Source organism: Carassius gibelio, chromosome B1 (assembly GCF_023724105.1).
Source record: "Carassius gibelio isolate Cgi1373 ecotype wild population from Czech Republic chromosome B1, carGib1.2-hapl.c, whole genome shotgun sequence".
NCBI lineage: Eukaryota > Metazoa > Chordata > Actinopteri > Cypriniformes > Cyprinidae > Carassius > Carassius gibelio.
In genome coordinates this window covers 27,589,864-27,615,383 of record NC_068396.1, presented here as the reverse complement: position 1 = coordinate 27,615,383, position 25,520 = coordinate 27,589,864, and the positions used below count along the sequence as shown (strand labels likewise).

Here is a 25,520-nt window from a genome sequence, read left to right as displayed (position 1 = left end):
ATAAATCGTACTGGATTATAAATCGCATTTATTTAGAACCAAGAACCAAGAATAGAAAACATTACCGTCTACAGCCGCGAGAGGGCGCTCTATGCTGCTCAGGGGTATGCTACAGGAGCACTGAGCAGCTTAGACCGCCCTCTCGCGGCTGGAGACGGTAATGTTTTCTCTTGGTTAATTTCTCTCAGTTCATGTCAAATTAATTTTAATAAATAAGTCGCACCTGACTATAAGTCGCAGGACCAGCCAAACTATGAAAAGGAGTGCGACTTACAGTCGGGAAAATACAGTATGTCTATCCTGACCAGTTTTTTGGTTAGTAAAAATGTAATTAATTACTAGCTACTATAATTACAGTGTAATTATTTATTTATTATAGTAATTAACAATGTAATTAGATTATTGTAAGAAAGTATTATTATTATTAAAAAAATTTATCTGCTTACTACTAATTAATTTCTGAATCCTGTATCAACCTTGACCAGTTGATCAATAAGTGATAGACATGAAACTGTATCTATTTAAAATGTCAAATAAATAATAGAAAATTGCATAAACTGATCAAAGTATTTAAAGGGAGAAGGTTACATTAAAACATGCATTTAAAAATTAGATGTTACATTTTATGTTAAACTATTGTTTTATAGAACTGTTCTATACTCTATACAATATTGAATGCATTTAGATTAAAGTAACTAATTAAAATAAGGGTAATCCCTTACTTAACTTTTTCAAGAGAAATGTAGTCAAATTACAGTAATCATTTACTTAGAAATGCATTACACCCAACACTGATCCTGATTAAGGTTATGGCAAGCATCATTTCTTACATGGAAATCTTCTTTAGCCATTCATGGCTGTCTAACAGTCCATGTACAGTTGCTGGGAATATGATTTTGTTAACACAATTAAAACTTTTGAGAGCAGCTCAGTTAAGTGACATTTAACATTTTCTGTCTATCTGTACTGTTCTCCAGGCTTTGTCATTATGTAAATGCGTCCCAAACGTCAGTCTTTCTCAAAATGTCAAAGTCGCCTCAGTTCTTACACAAAAGAACAACCTGCCTCCTTCTGCATGAGCCTCAGCCAGTGATTAAATCTCCCACAATGCCTCGCTGTCCCTGAGGATTCTGAGTCTTTGTTTGCCATAATAGAGCTGAGGTGGAGGTAGCGATGTTGGAAAACAGATGTGAGACGCACAAGAGGGTTTGCCACACCTGCACCGCAGCCCCGTGGGTTGAAATATTACTGTGCCAGCATCTCAAACAATGCTAAACATATGAGCAACCCAGTGACATTTTCATCATAATCCAGATATTCTTTCATACAATTCGAAGAAATAACAGAAACAGCATCAGGCCAGGAATTTAGATTGCCAATGAATACTGATTTCGGTTGGAGAGAGAGTACAGAAATACTGTATTTTGTGTCATTTTTAATTTCAGCATTTGATAATAAACCCTACAGTTGAAAATTTGTTGATACTTTTATTTAGCAATCTTGCATTCATTTGATCAAAAGTAACAGTAAAGACTTTTATGATGTTAGTAAAGATTTCTACTTCTTTCTATTCATCGAAGAAGCCTGAAAAGTATCAGTTTCCAGAAAACTATTAAGCGATGTAATAAGTTTGATTTCTTTTAAACATTTAAATAAAAAAGTAATTTTAAATTGTATTCATATTTTACAATAATACTGCTTTTAATGATTTATTTGATATTTTTATACTGTTTGAGTGGCTTGTAATACATAACATATTGTGGATATTGTCATCATATACAAGGAGAGATCTGGCAGCAGAAGAATGGATTTAATGAAGCAAGAGAGATATGAGACAGAACCCAAATCCCATTCAGAGAGTCACAGTAAGAATTTGTATTTATTTAATTTGATCAGCAAGAAAGAGAGATTAAGATAGAGAGTGCTTTGGAAAGAAAAAAGTAGACGAGGTTATCTGGAAATTTCACAATACACAGTCATTTAGCAATAGACAATATTTCATTTAAATACATAAATTAGACAGACAACATGGAGAAGACTCTTAATCTGGCGGTTTCTAACCACAGATTCAGTGTTAATTAAAAATCACTCTTGCATACATTTTTCTTAAAAAGGTTCTTTGAAATGCTGACAGAGCTAGAAATGCTGACAAAATTCTGGAAATCTCCTTTTTTCCGCAAAAGGCACATTTCTGAGCATTAAATACAATAAAGGATTATTTCTGTACATAACAAAAAAGGTCTTTAAAAATTAGAGTAGAGGATCATAATAAAAGTAAAAAAAAAAAAAAAAAAAAAGATACAAGCTGCAAGGTGCAAAAGAGCAACCGGACGAAATTAAAACTGAGGTTTATTGTAAAAGCAACTTTCAAATGACACCCCTAAAACAAATCTCTCACTCTCAAAAAAAAAAGACTAGTTCCCTAAGAAATGTCTCTAGTATTGTATTGCAAGGTTTTCCATTGGAAAAATCCTACCGAATGTCACACCTTATTGAACATATTGGCTAATGGTTGAAAACATCAAAGGACGCATGCAGGCAGTGATGCAGGAATGGCAACATTTGTAGGTACAGTGTGTCTATCATCCCTGAGACTCCCAGTTTTAGACTAGGAACCAATGACCTCTGTGACGGTGAGTTAAATGATCAAACTGCAAGCTATTTTGGCAGCTTTGACACCACACCTCACATTTCGTTATCTTTATCATATCTGAAAATGAACGAGATGAACTAGATACTTGGCACTGGCAAACAAAAAAAGCTTGAAAAGGATCAGGTTTAAAAAGCGTAATACTGTGACTGCGGGGATCAAGTCCAGTTTTGTCACAATATTTACAAGTATTTTTGGTCAGACTGCTACTACTCTCAACACACAATTATCAGATGCAGTTTTCAGAAATGTACAGACGAGCTCACAAATTCGTCTCATCCCAGGATGGGTCGTTCATACTCTTTAACACTTTCCTGACAATCTTCTCCAGTTCTTTCCGTGCCTTTTGTTCTTCCTCAAGAGTGCGCTTCATTCTCTTGTTGTCCTGGTGATGGAAAAACCAGAGAATCCGGGTCACGGCACCAGATTTTGCATTTAAACAACATGGCAACACATTAAGTATAAACAAACATTTGTATGTGGACTAACCTGCTTAAGTTCTTGAACCTCATCCCTTAAAGCATAAACTGTATCCACCAGACTCCTGTAAAGGACATCCAGATGAAATCATCAAACAACTACTGAGATGTTCAAGGGATAGTTCACCTTCAATTGGTTCAAGTTGACTTGTATAGTGTTTTTAGATTTTTTGTTTTTTTTGTTTTGTTTTGTGCACAATATTATTAGAAGATTAATCATGATATACAATAAATAAGTGAATTAGATGCAGAAATCTGAGATCTAACCTTTCTTCGATTACAGTTTGGCCATTGCTCTTTGTCTCTTCCACAATAATTTTCTCCTCTTCAGGAAAAAGCATATGTGGCCCTGAATCCTTCCTCGAGCCTGAAAAAAAATTAACAATGTAAATGGATTAAAAATGGAACAATAACATTTTGAACAACTTACTGACAGGTTATGTAATTCAATTTCATACCAGTATTATTTCAGTATAATTGAGATACTATTATAGGTTTTATTGAAATTCGTTTTTTTTTCCCATGTAAACTTTAGTTAAAATGGTAATGGTAAAATTGGTAAATTTGTTGTGTATTTTTCTGTCATTTTTAGTATGTTTTGTCAATGTATTTTTTATTTCAGTTTTAGTTAATTATAATAATCCTGAAATGTACAGAAAGATAATTTTAGGATGGCATACTATTAAATGTGAACGTTTCTGTCCTATGAAAGCCATGGAGCAAAAGCACTGAAAACATCTTTCTTTCTCTTACATGAACATCCATGTCTTCAATATGTCCACAACCTTACATGTCAACTACAAAAATGATATGCTTGCCACTTTCAATGCAAACAAAACGTATATAAGAGCAGCAGCTCTTACGGGACAAAGAACCCATTCTGTTAGTGTGAGTTATCCATATACTGTCATAGTCCGAGTCTTCAGATTGATCAGAGGAAGGAAATCCGCTGCTACGGCAACCCACAGCATCCACACACGATTGGTCAACATCAGCCAGCACATGATTATGCATCAAATCAGTGCCCTGCCATGCTAATTAGGGATGGGGATCAAACCAATCATATTGAAGAGGACAGGTGGGTTAAGAGGATGGAGGAGTAAAGTAAGGGAAAGCCCAAGATGCACGAAAAATTATATATATGGGAGTGGGACAACATAAGAGAGAAATGGGTGAAAAAGAAATTGATGGAAGGAAGGAGGAAAGAGGAAAAGAGACAAATATTCATGTTAAAAAGAGCAGAAAATAGTAAGACTGATCAACGCAGTGGTAAAGAGTTTAGTCAACATATATTAATATAGCAAATGTCTTTTAATGCAGTAAAGATGCTGCAGTACTTGAATGTCTGACAGAGACTTCAGGACAGATGAAGGTGTTTTGTAGGACTCAAAATATGGGCCTCATATACCAAACACACTACCCTTTTAAAGTTTAGGGTCAGTAAGATTTTTAATGTTTTTGAAAAAAGTCTCTTTTGTTCTCCAAGGCTGCATTTATTTGATCAAATACAGAAAAAAACCTGCAAATACAGAAAAAAAACCTGCAATATTGGAAAATATTACAATTTAAAATAACTCTTCTATTTGAATATATTTTAAAATTTAAGTTATGATGCAAAGCTGAATTTTCAGCATTTAGAGTTTGAAATTTTTACTCCAGTCTTCAGTGTCACATGATCTTTCAGAAATCATTCTAAAATGCTTCTTTGCTGCTCATGAAACATTTCCTATTATTATCAAGGTTGAAAAAGGTTGTGCTGCATAATAGTTTAGTGGAAACAGTGATGCATGTTTTCAGGATCCACTGATTAATAGAAAAAAAAAATTGACAATAAAAGCCTTTGCTCAAACTGACCCGAAGCTTTCAAATGATGCAGTGAATTTTAGAAAGAAAAAATATAACATTTAAAATGTGCAGTATTACATGGGATCCTCACTCATATACATGGACAAATCCCATCACAGAGTCGAAGACTGAAGCAAGTTGTAGAGAGTACATACTTGAGTTTAGTGTTTGCCGTGTTTTAGCGCTTGTGCAGTATGCTTCGATCACTTTCAGGATCTGAGCATCCTCCTCCAGAGCTACAGTACCTGATGGAAAACAAGAAGATGCCAGGAGTAAGGAAACGTTGTGAGAATATAATAAAGCTACTATGCTATCTTACAAACAGTAAACACGGAAGCAATACATGTGATGAGTTTGTAACAAATACATCACATGCATATGTGGAAAGTAACAGACCATTAATAAACGTCAGTAAATCATTAGTGTCATACTTTTTCTCACAGGAAATTCCTCATCAGATGGCTTCCTCTCAGGTTTACGTTTGGGCAGAAGCTTCTTCATGCTTTTGGGACTTTTACTGAGATCCTGAAGGACATAAGAAAATTAGACACAAATAACCAAAGCGGGTCTTTTTTAATAAACAGATGTTAGTTAATAAATAAAAGGTTTAAACCATTGGTTAATAGTGATTCTTCTTCTAGAAATGCTATTAATGTGTCAACACACAGTTCAAAGGTACCTCTTTGTAACACAAGGCAGCTGAGGGTTTTAGGGGTGGCGCAGGTCGGAGACAGCTGAGACTCCAGGGCTTCTGGGTTTTGGGAGGCTCGAGGGGTCCCCACATCATACCGCTGAGAGGGGTTCCAAGTGAAGAGAGGGGAGGAAGAGTATGGTAGACTGGAGAGCCGCTCACACCTCGACTCTCTGAGTGTCTGGACGGGGTGAGAGGGTGAGACGGCAGCTGAACGGGAAGGAGACGAGGTGTGAGCGAATATCAGGCACTCTTAATATAGATATGTCATAGAGTCGGATCATTTTTTGAAAGATGTTAATACTTTTATGGAGCAAGAACACATTAAATTGATCAAAAGTGACAGTAAAGATATCGATCATGTTTCAAATAAATGCTTTTCTCACCTCTGATGAGAATGAGAAATGTTTCTTAAATCACCAAATCGGCATAAAAGAATGATTTCTGAAGCATTATGTGACACTTAAGACTAGAGAAATGATGCTGAAAATTCAGCTTTGCGTCACAGAAGTGTCACATTATTAAAACATACCCAAACATAATGTTACATAATATTTTTGATCAAATAAATGCAGCCTTGTTGAGCACTAGGATTTTCTGTCAAATTGCACTGATTGCAAACTCTTGAATGGTAGTGTGTGTTTCTCACCGTATGGCAGGGAACACTCTGTGGTTTCAAGTTGCAGGTTGAAGTGCGTTTAGTTTGCCGATGTAGATGATCCACCCAGTCCTGAAGATCTTGCTGGTTATTACAGATCACCTGGATCCGCTCGATCATATTTCCTGCACACGTCACTACTGCTCTAGTATCATGTATTCTCAATATCTAGCAATAATAACAAATGACATGAGGGCAACTGGGTGGGAAACTCACCAGATATTTCGAAAACATTTTTTGTGGTGTCACTGTCCTCTATTTTATTTACAGTCATTCCAGTCAGAGGCAGCTTCCCCTGCGTAAGGCAATCAACCAATCAGCTGTCAGCATTTTAGGGCTTTATTAATACATGCACAACCAAACAAACAGCTGAGATCCCTTCTGAGGTCTTTCAAAGTAGTGTGATAACACAGTAATATGATACAGTGTAATAATAGAATAATATGGAGTATGAAATTCTACACATGAAATAATATTACAAAACATGCAAAATGTACAATGTGCAAGCAGCATCTACATTTAACACAATTGTGCATTTTCAGTAATATTTATATACCATTGTCAACCATTGCTTTGTGTATGACAGTCGTGTGGTTTATGTACCATAACAGATTTCAGTAATTATACAAAAAACAACAAGCTGAAGGTAATCACATGCTTAATATCCACATTCTAGTTACATATATACATAATGATTGTTGGTGGGTTTTACTGCAAAACACACTCACACATAAATGTTTTTAAATATTGATACAATATTGGGAATAACAGCAGTAAAGTAATTTTTGCTACAAAAATCTGAAAAAGTATTGTGCAGTGAAACACTGAAGGGACTGGAGAATGTATTTATACTACAGAGAAGATTTACCTGATAGATGAAACCACTCATTCGAGGACTAGCAGACAACATGAGAAGTACATGAGGAAACAGCAAAAGGTATCGCTCGTTCTTCTCCTGATGAAGGAGAATATTACAATGAAGATTGACTTTTTTACATTTATTATTTTAATTCAAAACCACTCAATTAAAATCTAAAAAACAACATGTACTATAAAAATAACAAAAGATTGCTCTTAAACCTAGTTTATTTAACTAGAAGTCCATGGAAACATACAAAACACTCTGATTCTTGAAATTATAAATTAATGTAAATGTAGCTTTTATTTTTAAACACTGGAAGTGCTGAAAACCTCTTGACTATTTGGTAACATTCACCTCAGCGCCGTGGTTCTGGATGAGGACTTGAGACATGTAGAGGACAGAGCCCAGGGTCTTAATGGCCTCCCCTTCCCAGCCCCGAATAGACTCCATCAGAATCTGCAGCTCCAGTTCCTTCCTCTTCCTCACTTCCTGACACTGGGCCTGAAGACACAACAACACACATGCACTGATAAACCCAGCATCCCATTCTGAAAGATAGCGTTACTCAAACAAACAGCTCATCATCATCATCATCATCATCATCATCATTTCCTCCTTATATAGTCATGAAAACAAAGAAAATCAATGATGTCGACCTATAATACTCACTGCAAGACTTTTAAATACGGTCATGCTCTTCTGAATGTCTGGATAATCTGGATGAAGCACCTGAACAGAACAAAGGAAGAATATGAGTGAGTTAAACTTAAACTACCCTTACAATTTGATGCCAGTAATTTTTTTTTAAAGAAACTAATAATTTAATTCAGAAAGGATGCATTAAATTGTTTAAAAGTAACAGTAAAGACATTTATAATGTAAATATAACAAAACATTTCTATTTCTACTGCTTTCTATCCATCAAAGAATCCTGAAAATATCATGGTTTCAACACAACTATTAATCAACACATCTGTTTCCAACATTGATAATAAGAAGAAGAGTTTCTTGAAAACCAAATCACCTTATTGGAATGATTTCTGAAGGATCGTGTGACACAGTTTGTCATCACATGAATAAGTTAAATTTTTTACATGTATTAAAATGGAATAGCCTTGGTGAGCATTAGAGAAAATCAAAATCACAAAATAAAAAACTCTGAAAAGCCAGCCCCAAACGTTTGAATGCTAGTGTACATTTTGACAAAGAGAGCGGTTGCGTACCTCCATGTGGCGCTCCATCTCTTTCAGTAGTGTGGGGTATTTCTCCAGTCTCAGGAAGGGTTTGCTCAGGCCCGTGGTGAGTGTGAGGATCCCTGGGCTGTTTGCACCTTTACTTTCCATGAACTCTCCTAACTCCTCACTGAAACATACACACAAACAAACAGACGCTTATAGATGTCGTTTCTGAAACTCAGTGGTTAAGAATAAAAGCACCTGTCCAATAGCAGTTGTCTATGCAGTGTGTTTATTGCGTTGTTACACACCTGTGTTGTGTGAGAACGTTAACCGCAGATGGATGATTGGAGCAGTAGGTCACATACAGGCTCCTCATCTGAGGAACGAGGGACAGGAAGAAGCCTCCTAATCTCTGCTGACTCTCTGGAACTCTGCACACAACACACACACACCAGCTCATTTCAAAATAATAACGGTTTACTAAAAATAAACATATAAATGAATGTTAAAGTTGAACAGAGCTAAAACATAAAAAAGTGTAAATCCAGATAAGCTCTACAGTGCATTACTGGTAACTGCCACTAGATGTCAAACTGTGAGCGAGTGAATGAAAGAACAGGATGGGACTCCTACTTTACGCTTTCCTCCAGTGAATGCACCAGTGTCTGCTGAAATGAGCTGATCTCTTCCAGATTCCCCATGATGTGACTGATATCTGACATGCTGAGCCTAGAAACAGAGAGGGATGGGTAATAACTATTATCTTCTCTATGTTATGTTGGACTCTGGGCTTGTGCTCTTACCTGTCAGTGGGCTGTAATGCTCTCAGATACGTTGAGAGGAGAGTCTGCAGCTCTTTACAGTACTCGGTCTCAGTTTGTACAATATTCTGAACCACCTGTACATATGAAAAACATGAACCACAGTTATGCATGTATGACAACTTAAAAGAACACATTTTAAACATTATTATTAGTTTTATTAGCATTAGTTTATAACAGTGTAATGATGCGACTGAACACAGCAGACTGTGTTGTTCAAATGTCATGCATCTATAATATCATATCGATTCATAGTTAGCATAAATGACATGGAACATCATTTGAAACGCCTGAAGTACCAAAAGTTCAAATGAGCAGTATGCAAGAAAAAAGGGGTAAGTACTCATGATTGGTCTCTTATTATCACACATGCTCAACAATTAACAACCAGACAGCTGGGAGAATATGACGCTACACAAAAAGGAGAAGCACATTGCTTTTAAAAAATAATTAATTAGTAATTTTCTGTGTAAAAATGTATTTTTATAAACTTTAAATTTAGAAAACATCAAATAAATTAATACCATTATTCACTCATCAATTTCAAGAATTATAAAATTCTGCAGAGCTTGCTGAAGAGATGTGCTTCCACATATTTAATGTGGGTTTGAAGACAGATCTATAGCTAAATATAGAAGAAATATGCTTTATGGATACAGGACAGGACACATTATAACGGGCCAAATTTTTTCCCTCCAGAATTAGCGAGGACCGAGAAAAGGTTTGTTCTGTAAACACATGTATGCAAGCACCCCTGACATGAACAATAGCACTGGACGTCTGGACAGCCTGACAGTTACAGCCCTTTCAAACGGTGTCCTAATCTTGACTGAGACTCCTCCCCTAAAGCTGCTGTAAAAAGACTGAACCCTGCCTGACCTCAAACTAGCGTCCTGCCCCAAAACACACACACACAAATACACTTCACCTTCAGCTGGTCTTCAGAGGAGTATAGAGTCAGTTACTCCACATTCTCATCAAACATGACACATAACCAACACAGACACACAGACACAGACAGCGCAGGGCCCCAGGCACAGCTGTCCCCCGACTCAATGAGATGGAAAAGATGACCTATATTATGGCACGACTGAGAGACCAACACACACAATAAACCGATAACCAATCACAGACATTAATAACAACACATTTACATGAAAATATGCAAATAGAGGCCCAGACACATGCATTCTCTGTCAACACCTCTAGAAAGACACCTAGAAGCGTATCACACATACAAAGGTTTGTTTTTCTATCATGCTGGGGACTTCTACTGTTTTTAGAACTGAGCTAATGATGTGAATTTATAACTGCCCCTAAAGCCATCCTTCACAGAGCTTTCCGCATTTTCATTAAGATGGTTTGATTACTAAGCCGTTTTCCTTGTGCACAATGTAGGTGACTTCTATTTTAATATCCTTGTGGGGGCATTTGATGATCCACACAATGTAGGCAAAACCCCACCTTCCCATACACATTAACAGCTCACTGGGTTTGCAGAGGCTCAGAGGGAGGCTTTGGGACATGCCGCATGAGGAAATGAAGCACAATAAAGGAAATTCACATACAGAGAGATATACAAATGATCTGAAAATGACTTTTATTGACAAAATTGTTATTTTTAGGATCTTGACACAAAATCAAACCCAAATCCAGAGCAGCATCTGCTGGTGGGTGTTTAAACTTGGATTATTAACTCTTAAATCTAGTTTGGCGAGGCTTTTAAACCCAGATTAAAGCCTTATGACTGTAAATTCAAGGATAAGTCAAAGGCTAAAGTCTGAGAAAACCGGACACGTAAAACTGAATTGCCGTTAATTGATCAAAAATACAGAAAAAAAAAAACAGTAATAATGTTTGAAACCGTAATTTTTGTGGAAACCATGATACATTTTTGTCATGATTCTTTGATGAATATACAGTTCAATATAACAGCATTTATTTTTAACAACAAATTTTATAATATTTCAAATGTTGTTACTGTGACTTTTGATTAATTTAGTGCATCCTTGCTGGATAAAAGTATTCATTTCTTTAAAAAAAACTCTTACAGCCCTACACTTCTGAATGGTAATGTATATATTGACTTTGTAATAGGCAAATTGATGTTTATGTCAATTAGGAAATAAAGAGAAGGATTTGGATTTTGTATTCACTTAAATCTAAAAACACAAAAATCTGTTGCAGTGTTTCATAATAACCATCTAAAATGACACACAATGCTGTTATCAGAATCACTCCTAATATCTTAAACCTTAGTCTTATCTGTCAAGTATAGGCAGGGCTGGTGGTGTGGGCCTGTTTATTTGGTTAGAGAAATATCTGTGCAATACAAACTCCCTGGAGGCACCACTTCCATCCCACGCGCATCATAAATAATCAACGCGATCCATGTGGAAGGCGTTACGTGCCACTAACGCAACACTTCAGCACATCTCTCTTACCACATTATAGTACGTCTTGCAGTAGTTAGTGGTCTCAAAGCCTTTGGGTGGACTCTTCAGCGTACCAGACTTAGGTGACACAGGTTTGTCTGTAGGAGAGAGCAAAAACAGTACAAAAGGTAAGAAGGGTCACATTAAACCAACATCTGGAAACATTTTGTTTCTGTTATTGAATACTGAAGTACATCTCTCCTGCAGTGAGCAGTCAGGACAGCGATATTAGATTTAGATACCTAGAGGGGGAGATCTTTCTACTTCTTCAGCAAGAAGACAGTTTGAACATTTCACTTAGTTCTATCCATTATGATTCATTCACACTAATATCAGCAACAAAATGTGTGAACTTCCTGGAATTATCAAAATGGAACATTTCTCATGCTTTTCCACATGAAAACATTAAGTTTATTGATTAAAAAAAACTTTTTTCTCCACTTGGAAAATGTGTGAAATTTGTTTTCCTTTTCTCTTCCCCAAGTTCTCAACAAAAGAGCTCAACATCACCATAAACCCAACCATTCACTAGCGGTGCTTACTGAACTAAACATCAGATTTACAATTGCACATACCGTATTTTTCGGACTATAAGACGCCCCTGAGTATAAGTTGCATCAGTCCAAAAATACGTCATGATGAGGAAAAAAAACATATATAAGTCGCACTTTAAGTCACATTTATTTAGAACCAAGAAACAAGAGAAAACATTCCCGTTTCCAGCCGCGAGAGGGCGCTCTATGTTTTCAGTGTAGACTACAGGAGCACTGACCAGCATAGAGCGCCCTCTCACTGCTGTAGACGGTAATGTTTTCTCTTGGCTCATTTCAAATTCATTTTGATAAATAAGTCGCACCTGACTCTAAGTCGCAGGACCAGCCAAACTTATGGAAAAAACTGAGACTTATAGTCTGGAAAATATGGTACTTAGGATTAGTGATTTGAACACATGTAGTTTTAATAGGAACAATTCCCCCAAAAGTTGTGTCATCGTATATTCATTCTCATTTTGTTACAAAACTGTATGAATTTTTTTTTCCTCTCCTTCTGTGTACAACTGAACTAAGTCACACAGGATTGAAATGACATGATGGTGAGTAAATGGCAGAAGTTTCATTTTTAGATGAACTACCCCTTTAATCATATAATCTGAGCTCAAAGAAAACAATGCATGCATCACAAACCCTACACTCTTCCCTTCTTCCTAACTGCAGCCATTTTTGCGATGACGCATTAAATCAATATACTATTAATGTCTTCTGCATTTAACACAAGTAAATCCTATAAAAGAGTCTGGACCGCTAAGTGCTCAGAGAGAGGAATAAACTTGAGTGTGGAGCCATATTCAGAGGAAAGGGGACACGCTGTCTTCTGGCTGCTGCACTTCCTGTCTTTGTTGTTAGATGGTGTTTCCTTCCTGTTAAGCCCTGGATTTTCAAGCTATGATGTCATCCTAAATTATGTCCATTCAAAGCTGGGTCGAATACACATTAAGGTCGTTTCCCCACATATGAGAGGGAAGCATCTGTTAGGCATCATGGGGTGTACATGCTATTTAAGCTTGAGCTGCAGAACAAGGGACAGAGGTTGTGTTTATACTACAACGTGCATACAGTGAGATAAGGCTATGAAAAGATGATTATTTAAAATACACACTACCCTTTAAAAGTTTAGGAAAAGTTTAAAGAAATTAAATTAAATGACATACTTTCTATTTATAAAAAATTGATTTTTTTATTATGGCTAGAGTGGTTAGAGAGTCAGACTTGCAATCTAAAGGTTGTGAGTTTGGGTCTCGGGCTGGCAGGACTTGTAGGTGGGGGGAGTGAGTTTACAGCACTCTCTCCACCTTCACCTGCCCTTGATCAAGGCACCGAACCTCCCACTGCTCCCTGGGCAGCGCAGAATAAATGGCTGCCCACCGGGTGTGTGTGTGTTCTGCTGTGTGTGTGCACTTTGGATGGGTTAAATGCAGAGCACGAATTCCTGTATGTCACTTTAACTCTGTGTTTCTCCATAATCACTGTATGCTGCTTATGCTCTTCTGTATCAGCCGCGCCACAAGGAAAACAGTGCATCCCGTTGCGCGGCTGATACAGAAGAGCATACGCAGCATACGCTGATATGGAGAGCCACAGAGAAGACTGTTGACAAAGGAATTGTTGAATAAAGTCGTTGTTTTTGTTTTCTTCGCTTACAAAAAGCATTCCCGTCGCTTCATAATGTTACGGTTGAACCACTGATGGCAGATGAACTATTCTGATGACGTCTTTCATACTTTTCTGGACCTTGACAGTGTAACTTCCTTATGGGACAGTCACAAGCCTCACGGTTTTCATCTGAAATATCTTAAATTGTGTTGGGAGGCGAACAAAGCTTTTACGGGTTTGGACGACATGGGGGTAAGTGATTAATGACAAAATTTTCATTTTGGGATGGAGAATCCCTTTAAGTACTAGATCAGCAGATTTGTTTAAAGAACAAAAGGTTTTGTCATTACAAATAGTGTCTTCAGATAAAGTGTCCTAGCATTTACTCTTTTAACTCTTAGTTTGCTACCTTGTATGCAGCACCTGGTCCTGTAGTGAAGCTGGGTCGAATGAGCGCACATTTCCCACTGTAAGCCTGTAATGGTCCTATAATCCCAAGGTTTTTGGCTTTTGCAGAGAGCTGCCATTCAGTTCTCTTTTGGCGCATTTTCATTAAGCCTGTAAGTCCTTTTTTATTCAGGCCCAGGCAGATTTAACATTCCCATAGTGCCACAGTGCCTCGTAGATACAAGTACAAATACGCTTTAAAAAAAAAATATTTTAAGCTGTCTAAAGTGTTGACAGCCTAACATGCAGCTACCCGCAGCGATTTTCTGATCTATACACAACACACTCAGCAGCTCTTTTCTGAAAATGTTATGGTAACACTAGGGCACAGAAGAAAGTCAGCAGGTAAACGGAGTCTACAAAACTTCATCTTCTGCTTTTCTTGGCAGTCTATGAGAAGAGTATGAGCAAGACCAAACCCTCTAGTTCACTTTGCTTGTCTGTTCTAGCAGGCTTTTTCTTGAATTTTTCTCTTCCCACAAGAGTTTGTCAGGGTTTAACTTCTGAAGCTACATTTTTCAAAGTTTAACGTGACATATACGAACCAGATCCTTTGATCTCTTTGACATAGTTGCTAGGAAACCAGCCGGATTTGCCGTTGACAGACCCCTCCCACCAGCCGCCCTCTTCCTGCCGTGTCACCTGGATGATGTCACCCTTATTGAAGGACAGTTCATCTTCATTGGTCTGCTGGAAGTTAAAGCGTGCTTTCACCAGCACCTGAGGGGCGCTGTTTTCAGACATGTCCTACAGAGATTGACAGAAAAAAAATACAGAAAGAATTTGTTCCAGCTTCTCTTTCATATTTGTCTGAGGACTTCAATTACAGGTGTGCCAAGTAGTTTTTGAACTACACACAAATAACTGAAAAGAACCTGACAATTATTCATGAAATAACTTCAGTCTGTTTTCCAGTGGTTTAAAAGAAGCCTTTTTATTCTACATCAGATTGTGATGCTCACCAGACTGCGGTACTGGTTGTACTTGAGTCTGGATGATCTCCTGTGAGTGGACGAACAGTTGATCGAGTCAAAGGACTTGATCCGCAGAGAAGACGAGTGACGAGAACACACAGAATTACTCTCACCACCGGACTCTACAACCAGAAAACACTCATTAACAAAACAGACATTCACTCCAAGCACACACACGTTTACTTAGCAGTCTACATTGGGACATTCCATTCTATTGGCTTTACATACAGCTAGACATAGACACTATAACCTAACCCTAATCTTAAAGGGATAGGTCATCCAAAAATGAAACACGACAAACACAAAATAAGTTATTTTGAAGAATATTGGGAAACAAACAGTTGCCGGTAGCCAGTGACTTACATTGTATAAAAATCCTGGAAATCAACGGCTGCCAGCAACATTTACATTTATTCATTTAGCAGACGCTTTTATCCAAAGCGACTCACAATTGAGGAATACTGTTCAGCTACCAACATTATTTTGTGGTCAACAGAAGAAAGACATTCATACAAGTTTGGAACAAGTAGAGGATGAGTAAATGATGACAAGTTTTTTTTTTTTTGGATGAACTATCACTTCAGAAAACTTTCTGCACTTTTATTATTTCATTATTAAAATACAAAAACATGCATTTATTTTATATATTACTGCTGTTTTTACAAATGATGACGTCCCCCAAAAGGAGGTTTCAGCAATTGACCCTTCACAGAGAGCTTAAAGGGTTAGTTCACCCAAAAATTTAAATTAGGACATAAATTACTCACCCTCAAGACATCCTAAGTGTAATTGACTTTCTTCTTTCAGACAAATCCAGTCGGAGTTATAAAAAATTGTCTTTGATCTTTCAAGCTGATGCCACTCAGCGGGTGTTGCAGTGCTTCAGTCCAAAAGAAATGATATAAAAAGCACCCATCCATTAAAAAAAAAAAGTGTCTCACACAGCTGCGGGGGTTGAACAAAGGCCCCCTGTAGCGAATCCATGCGTTTTTGTAAGAAAAATAACCATATTTAAAACTTAAAGGGGGGGTGAAATGCTATTTCATGCATACTGAGTTTTTTACACTGTTAAAGAGTTGGATTCCCATGCTAAACATGGACAAAGTTTCAAAAATTAAGTTGTACGTTTGAAGGAGTATTTTTGTTCCAAAAAAACCTCTTCCGGTTTGTCACAAGTTTCGGAAAGTTTTTTTCGAGTATGGCTCTGTGTGACGTTAGATGGAGCGGAATTTCCTAATATGGGTCCTAAGTGCGCGCTCGTAGAGCAGAGCAATGAGAGGCTGAGCACAGCCTGATCAGAGCGAGAGCGTCGTGAAAAGTCACAAAAGGAGTGTGTTTTTGGTTGCCAGGGCAAGACAACCCTGCACAGATTACCAAAAGAGAAACAGCATTAAGGGACCAGTGGATGGAGTTTATTTTTACAGAGCATCAACGGAGTTGTGCAAGTGTTTGTGTTTGTTCCCTGCATTTCGGATTGCACATCATTTATTTCTTAAGGATAATGCAGTCCCAACGGAAAAGGGTCACGATCGTGTGTTGGAACCACATGCGGTGAGTAAAACTGCTTCAAATATCTCTGTGTTGTTAACTTAGCTATCGGCGCGTAAGCACATCAAGTAAACAACATGCGATGTTGTCATCAAACTGCACTTTCCACATGTAACGTTACAGCTAAAAAAAAATAAAAAAAAAATAAAAAAAAAAGACGACATAAAGTGGAACTTAGTCATTTTCCAAACCGCTAAGCAAATATATACAGTTTCAGTACATACCACATAGCATACCGCCTTTGCTGATGCTGCTCTTGTTAAATTTCAGCCTCTGGATCTGTTTCACAGCTTCCACACGCTCTCAACTCAAAATCCTACTGGCGCTCGTGATTCTTTAGCTCCGCCCACACGTCACGCCTCTAGGCGCTCGTGTTTTTCCGGGAAAAATCGGTACAGACTATCTTTCTCTTATAAATATAATAAAAATAAAGACTTTTTGGAGTTATGAAGGATGCAGTACTACTCTATATGTACTCAAGATTAACAGGATATTGAGTGAAAATGAGCATTTCACCCCCCCTTTAATGATCACTTGACTCTAGCTTGGGCTCACTGTTGTACATAGAAGCAGGTCCGGGAGGATGACGTATCAGAAGTGACAAACTCGGAAGTGTATCGGAGAGATCAAAACAAAACAACGGTCAATAATTAGAAGTAAAAAACAAGGATTTGTAAAGAAGAATGTTAGAGAATTTTGATATAAGCCAAGAGGAGACAGGTTTTCCTTTGCTAAAGTAAGGAAACTTTGCTTCCTTTGGTCCTGTTAACAAACCTTGGTTTTCACGAGATTCACCGGCACATGTGCAATGCTGACCTCATACGTCATCAGCCCAGAGCTGCTGTTGAGATAAGCTACATTAAAATGATTTGTTACATTTTGAATTACATTTATTACATTTTCTTATAAAAATGCATGGATTCACTACAGGAGGCCTTTATTCACCCCCCGGAGCAGAGTTAGACACTTTTTTTTTTTATGGATGGGCACTTTTTATGTAACTTCTTTGGGACTTAAGCACCACAACACCCTTCAAGTGGCATTAAAAAGCTTGAAAAGTTCAAAGACAATTTTTTATATAACTCCGGATTCGTCTAACAGAAGAAAGTCATATACACCTAGGATGCCTTGAGGGAGAGTAATTTATGGCCTAATTTTAATTTTTGGGAAAACTAACCCTTTAAATGACAATGCAATCTGACCAATCTTAAAGCAAAATCTGCCATCATGTCCAACAAACAAATCAGACAGGAGAGTAGATTAACTTTTGTGGACTTAAACTTGAGACATGGTGTGTATTGATGTCCTATCCACAGTTGAAATAAAATACCTTCAGATGTTCATTCATGTTCATTTCATGCTTTAAGTAAATATGAAAAGGCGATCTGTTTCTTGGTGCCGCTTGAAATTAGGCACTACAGTGATTTGTCACAACAAAGGGCCACAAAACCGTATTTATTGCTTGAATTTCTTTTTTTTAAAAGACAAAAATTGAAAGGTATGATTCATTCCAAAAGTAACCTGGTCTTTGTTTTTATTGTGTGAGTAAATGATGTGTAGTGTGAGAGATGCATGGCTTGCGGACATAGGTCAGGTTTAGCTCACTTCCGAGTAAATACTGTACTCCATGCTAGTAATAAACTAAATGCCTCTTTATGATTGTATAAACATCTCGTCAGACGGCACGGATAACACGGGTGTTTCAGATGTATCTCACCTGATGTTGCTTTGTTAAGTGCAACCAAACAATTCAAGACCTTTGAGAAGTTCTGGCCCTGAAGCAAATCATTGGCCTCAAATACCTGCAGAGGAACAAAAACAGAGACATGCATGAGCTCAATAATAAACCCTGATGCCTTAAGGATAAATACTTTCCCGAAAGGATAAATACTGTTTTTCAATCTGCAATATATGGTGGACTTGATTCATAACATACCATTAAAAAATTTAGGGTCAGAGAGTGTTTTATAATTTACACAAGAATCTCATTAAAAGCGACAGTGGAGACTTTTAGAGCCAGATTTACTAAACAGGGCAAATTAGCCCGAGAGCACAATTTCAAAACATCGTTGATGGGCGTGGAAATTTCCGCAGGTGATTTACTGACATCACGCAAAATGAAAAAACACAGACGCAACATCGCATTTACATATCGACCCAAGCAATCTACCAAGTGCAACACAAATGAGTCTAGTCGCAAGTAAGCAGAGCTACTTACGTGATCTACTTACAAAACAGGCCCAAAATAGTTTATGTTTTTCTGAGAGTTACATAAAGGCGCAAATATCAGTTTCTGACAAGCGCAAAAGTTAGTAAATCATGTTGAGTCATTCATTTGAATACTCTAATATAATTTTGTGTCAGAAAGGGAAATTCCTACAAATGCATATTCAATAAGATCTGACCCAAAAAATTCCTCTCTGTGCATCCTTAGTACATACTGACAGTAGTATTTTAACACTGGTGCAAGCTGTTAGTGAATGTGGCCCTTAAAATGTGACAAAAGATTTCATTTAAACTTTCTATTCAAAGAAATGTAAAAATGTATCATGATCATCACAACTGGTTTCAACATTAATAATAAGAAGCAAATGTTTCAAATCAGCATATTTAAATGTATGCATTGAAATGAAATGCATCAAGGGATCAATATGATGAGTGATGCTGACCCAAGCATTAAGCGTTGTGAAAGCTTCAGGTCTATATATCAAACTTGGATGGACAGTTTAAGCAGAGGATGGATTGTAACTCAAGTCTAAATATGCAAATCCAGAGGCCATATGCAAAAAAACTGAAGAAAAGTAACCATCATTCATGAAAATATGGACATATCTGACAGAATAAGCAACATTAGAGAAACTCTTGAACTAGGGTAAATTTGACCTCTTTGTGACAGACCAAATTTCTAGTCACAGAAACCTGCAGAAATGTATGATGATCACAGATTCTCTATCAAATGAGTCTGCTTCACTGAGGGAATATAAGAAAGTAGTTGTGCTAAGCTTGGGCGATGCTGTGTGTTTGTGTGTGTGGTTTTCTGGCTCTCAGACTATCTGCTGCTCTCTGGGCCATCTGGACACATAAACTCATCCCAAGTAAACCCAAACCGGCCTGATCTGACACCAGCTTGATTTGAACTCTTCAAACGATGCAGGCAATGAGATTGAGAAGTGCTCCTGGATTTGTGTCTACACACCAAATGTCTGGTGGATCAGCTCATTTGCATTCTTCTATGATGATTATAATTACATCACACACAAATGGTTTACTTCTTGTTTTCTCTGCACAGTCAGGAAGCAGGCTATTTTAACATTTAAAAAATATGCCATTTACCATTTTATAGCCAAAACAAAGTATTGATCATGTATTAGGAAAGTAAGCTTGGTTCATTTGAATGTCATGTTTTCTTAGAAGTAACCTGTAACTCTGGTCATAACTATTTGTTCTCATGCAAACATGCATTATAGAGGCATTTTGTTTATTTTTTATAAATATATACACTTAAATTACTGTTCACTAGTTTAAGGTTGGTAAGATGTTTTATTTTCATTATTCTCATTAAATTGATCCAAAATCAGTGTTAAGGCATTTCTAATCTTACAAAATATTTATTTTTCAGATAAATGCTGTTCTTTTTTCGAATGTTCTATTCACCTAAATATGTATTATTCACCTAAAAAAATGTATCAGGGTTTCCACAAAAACATTACAAAGCACAACTGTTTTTATAAACATAAGAAAAGTTTCTTGAGCACAAAATCAGCATATTAGAATGATTTCTGAAGAATCATGTGCCATTGAAGACTCAAATTAGAATTTTTTTCACAACGTAGCAATCAAAAAAAAAAAAAAAAAAAGTCAACAATGATTTTGAATTGATCAGGAACTGATAAAAGCAACCTTCTCCTATCATTGAATTAAGAAAACGGTGTTTATTTGCTCCAATATACCTCTCAAAAAAGAGACACAAAGACATTTCATTAATATTCAGTACTTGACACAGGCCTAAAGTCCAGTCCCCAACACTCAAGCACCATCATGTCTACATTACATCATCTGCCATCCCTGTAGTGGAATTAAATTTCCTCCTGCTCTCTCTCTTTAAACCAGTCGTCCAAACATGCCATTTGAAAAAGCAGTTTTAGTGTGGAGTGCCTCTCTTCATTCTGTCCTGTGCCAAACTCCACAGCACCATTAATGAGCTGGCAGCTCTGCCCATTCAAACACACAACTCCATTCACCACAATAGAGGGCTTGTCTGAACCTCTCACAGCTGGCCAGAAGAACCGAAGACACTGGCACTCCTGAAACTCACAAACACACACACACACACACACAGAACCGTAACCATCCTACACAACAGAACTCATATAGGGCAACAAATGCCTCACAGAGCAACATACGCGCACACAGCACCCCTGTGGGCAGAAAGATCTCAGTTACACCATCACGCTGCCAAACGTTAACAAGCACAGAAGTGTTTGTGAAGAAAAATCCCTCTCAGATTTCCCAAAAGCTGCAAAAAATGTGACGTTCAAAAATTAAAAACAGCTTTCACTGACAAAGCTTCACTTTCAAAACAACATGCTGCCATCACATAAGCTCTGAATGCAATTCATTACACAACCAGCACTAGACTTTAGAGATGGCAGTAAATCAAAGGTCATGTGACAATGCATTGCACTATAATGAGGATAGTTTATGGATGCATACTCGGCTGTCGATTGCATGCTTTTTCCATGAAACAGCATGCCATTGCCTGTACAGACATATCGTAGATATCTGCAGGAAAAATGGGCAGAGCTGGATCTGAACACAAAATCTAGACATAAAAGTAGGTTTAACAATAGCACTGGCTCCAAAACCAATAAAACACTGTGTGGGAGAAGGATCTGATTCAGTCTCATTCCAACACCTATTGGATCTGCGCGGAGACGGAGCTGCCAGAACACCATGTTTGCAAACATATGAAGTTACTGTTAATAGCATATGAACAGTGTAAAAAAAAACTGTTACAATGCACTGCAGTTTTCAGCAAAGAATCTCTCTTGATAAACAAGTCTGGACGACTCTTGCATTGAGAACTGTCAGGTCCAACGCCCATTAACAATTAGCTACACCCTGTAAATCACTGAAGTGAAAGTGTTTATTATGAAACCTTACACTAAACATTGGACATTCGTGTTTATAATTCAGCAGCCGCTGTTTACAACAATTGCACCAAGATCATGGGTCCCTTGTCGTGTAAACTAAATATTCTATGGCACAGCAGCTCTATTTAGAAGTTTGATATATAAGTAAGCAATAATATTAAGTAATAATAAACATCATGATTTTCTGTGATGCTGCTTTGAAATAATGTGTATTGTGAAAAAGCAGTATAGACATGAAATGTATGATTTTGAGTTTAAGCTTTATTCCAGAATAGACGTTTAGATTATTTACGGCTATTACAATACACTGGAATAATATTCGGAATAAACTAAAATATATAGCCTACATCTATATTATTTTCCTGAAATACATGCTCTTGGCATTTACGTCACATTTCAGTTATTTCTCATTCTCAGTAATTAATTGCAAAATACAGTCCACAGGACTCTTATAAATTGATTACTGATGGTGATATCATGGCTTTAAATGCTTTTATAATCAAATCCTTCTTTCACAGCGGGAGTTTTCACTGTCTGTATACATAAAATACAACAAGCTACTTGGACATCTACAAATGAGACACTGCAGAAAGAGCATTAAAGCAATGTTGCATGAATCATTTAAGAAATCGTCATGGTAAAACAAGTGAAGAACAAGAAATGAAGCAATAGCACTCAATGGCATTATTGTTATCAATGTAATAATAACTCTAAAGCCAAAACACACAGGATTAGTCTGTTCCCAACTTCAGATGAGACCTGGTTTTCCTTCAAACCACACAAACGAGCCACTGAATCAGTGAACAGAAATATGAACGAGCATGCAGATGAAATGATCGACTAGGACAGCAGCAGAGCACTCACCTCGATGTGATATAATAACGCACAGCCTTTCACAAACTCTCTGATATTACACAGACACTCGTCTTTCCGCGGGTCCTGGTAGATCTGAAAATAAAGCGAACAGATCAATCCTCTCCCAAGCAGGTCGGTCAAAGAATAAACAAAAACTTATGCGAGTGTGCCATTTGTTTACATCACGGCTCATCGCCCCGTTCCTGCAAAAAGCCACTTATTCTTCATAGGGAAGTTGGCGGAGGAATAGCGGAAATGACGTAATCTAATAGCTTGCGGTTGGGTTCAGAGAGAGGGGCATGTTGGCACAAGCCAACACTACCTGAGCTGTCAGAGCAAAGTCTAACATCTTCCCTACATGCTGTAGCTATGAGACGTGCTGTTTATGCAATAGAGGCAGTCGATGATTGATTGTAGCATTCCACTTTTCACAATCTGTTTAGCATCAGACATTTTTTACTGCGATCATCAGTATCGATGATTTCAGGTTCTGTTGTATTGTAATTAGAATCACTGATCTACACATTAGAATACATTCTACTACGCTGTCCGTAGAGACAAATGGTTGAGAAAATGTTTAGGAATTATGAATTAAATGCATCCACAATTATCGTTTATATCAAAGCGTATGTGGTTATAATAAATTATAACATAAAAACGACTATACTAAACTCCATGCAGTTACAAATAAGCATCCTAGCTCATCTGCAAAGACTTAATAAATAAATAAACATTTTAATATTGTGTTAAAAATTATTAATTACTCTGGTACATTATTTCCATACAGATTTCCATTTTTTTTTTCATTAAAATTGTCTAATTGTGAAAAAGTAATGTTTCACTACTGTTCAAATATTTCTAGTGATGAGAGATGTTCAATTCATTTCCGCGAATCGGTTCGTTTCAATGAACCAGTTCAAAAAAGAAACGGACCATGACGTCCCATTGGGGAATATTTAGTTCGTTTATTCACTGTAATTTAAAATGTCCCAATTTAATCAGTGCAGCCACGATTCGGCTCATAAAAACAAATGACACAGTTCGGTTCAAAGAGTCCGATTCCTAAATGAATCATTCAGACAGGTGCTCAACTGATTCACTAAAAAGATCCAACCCAAAAAACAACTCGTTCACAAACCGGACATCGTCGTTTCCTCCCACTCTCTCTCTACCAGTCAATGGCGGTCGACTCATATAAACAGATACATTAATTAATTTCAGTTTATATATTTATTTACGGTCCCATATTTTGATCACTTTTTCATTACGATTATTATTAAAATACCACACTTGCCCCGTCACCGCAGATTATACGAGATTTCCTCTTCATATTTCTACACAATTTCCTTTCACTCACGGTTAAAAGAAATTAAACTAAGAACTAAAAGTTAAAGAAAACACTATGTTAATATACAAATGTACACTGGCTAGCGCGCTCAGCGAACGCAAAACGCGCGCGAGCGGAGACTTGTGTCCGATTCACAAAAACCCCATTTCTTTTGTGTCATTATATCCTCTGTAATGGACCTGCATGAGCTCATTGACTAGCAGCTTACCGTGTTAACCGAACCGGGTCGCAGCCGCTCCAGTAATTTACACAAAACCACTCCATCTCTGAGAGATGCCTGTAAAAAGCCTTCAGGGTCCGATAGCGTCTTTTTGGGTGATTCCAGGACACCCAGCGTTATTAACCATGTGATGGTCTGTTCAGCCGAATTCATGACCTCATATGCGTCTAAAGCTCAATAATCCATAAGCAAACGAATATGCAGAGAAATGATAGATATCCTGCGTGGTGCACAGCAGCAGGATGTTAGGAGGGCTCTGATCCCTCCTTTCCCTGGATGTGAGGGATGACGATCTGTTTAGGGTTATCTGGCAGGTCCGGTTTCTCTCTCCTCTTCTTTCATCTGGCAGGATGTCAGCTAGTGTTAAACCAAAATCAACAGCCTGCAATTGTTTTCCGCCATTCACGCAGCTCGGGTCACTGAATACTTTAAAGACTAAAGAAAGAAACACATTGACATATTTAGACATTTAGCAGCACTAGAATGGATATGAAAGACAATATTAGGTAGTGTGTTATTAGTGAATCTAATAGATTTAACATCACATGTCCATAGGCGGAGAAAAACATAAAATCTTGAGCAAAAGTCAACTTGCATGATCTACAGACTACACGCATCCATGAAGGTATACACTTTGTTGTGCGAGCGAGAAAATGCGGCTCAAAATATATAAATAAATAAAAGGCGCGTATGCCAAATAATATTCCATTGAATTCCAAATTAAACCCTGGCGCCCCCTTCCGTTCCTAAAACCACACAGATGAATTAAAAATTAAATTAAACTCTTTGATAAATACATTTTTTCTTTTTCATCAGGACGTTTGATCACTGACTGGAATTCATTTGCATTTCACATTAAGAAACGAAAAAAAAAAAAAAAACATCTAGGGACCTTTAGGATTTTCAAACATTTTCATAAAAATCAAGCACATATTCACTCAAATTCTCATGAGATATAGTAATAAATAAATCAATATATTAATAAACATCATATGTGATGTAATGAAGTATGGAAAACCATTCTGTCAATTTAATGAAAAAACAAATCGCCTACAACTAAAACTTACCTACAACTTAATACCTTGATGTATATTTAATTTGTCATTGTACTCTTTTTTTTTTCACATTACAGTAAAGAGGATGACTTTTCCCACATTAAAACTGGCTATTGACACTTGAACAAAAATAATGTCACAAATCTTTGTG

General features: G+C 37.2%; 1 protein-coding gene across 4 annotated transcripts; it reads right to left on the bottom strand.

Annotated features, from left to right (window-relative positions):
• Positions 1 to 1,860: 1,860 nt before the first annotated feature.
• On the bottom strand, positions 1,861 to 24,944 carry arhgef7b (Rho guanine nucleotide exchange factor (GEF) 7b). Of its 4 annotated transcripts, none has more exons than XM_052545258.1 (22): positions 24,303 to 24,944; positions 22,756 to 22,839; positions 18,456 to 18,540; positions 15,179 to 15,312; positions 14,762 to 14,963; positions 11,629 to 11,717; positions 9,167 to 9,261; positions 8,997 to 9,092; positions 8,672 to 8,794; positions 8,409 to 8,547; positions 7,855 to 7,914; positions 7,540 to 7,686; positions 7,192 to 7,278; positions 6,540 to 6,618; positions 6,315 to 6,448; positions 5,654 to 5,875; positions 5,406 to 5,499; positions 5,130 to 5,219; positions 3,993 to 4,163; positions 3,397 to 3,496; positions 3,140 to 3,194; positions 1,861 to 3,035 (listed from the first exon to the last, which is right to left on the bottom strand). In XM_052545258.1, the coding sequence occupies exons 1-22, from the start codon at positions 24,465 to 24,467 to the stop codon at positions 2,913 to 2,915; spliced, it is 2,574 nt and encodes an 857-aa protein (XP_052401218.1). In that variant the 5' UTR covers positions 24,468 to 24,944; the 3' UTR covers positions 1,861 to 2,912. The 4 variants fall into 4 exon arrangements, with proteins under 4 accessions (XP_052401218.1, XP_052401219.1, XP_052401220.1 ...); XM_052545259.1 differs by lacking the exon at positions 24,303 to 24,944 and adding an exon at positions 22,928 to 23,086; XM_052545260.1 differs by lacking the exon at positions 3,993 to 4,163 and having other exon boundaries at positions 24,303 to 24,941.
• Positions 24,945 to 25,520: the final 576 nt, after the last annotated feature.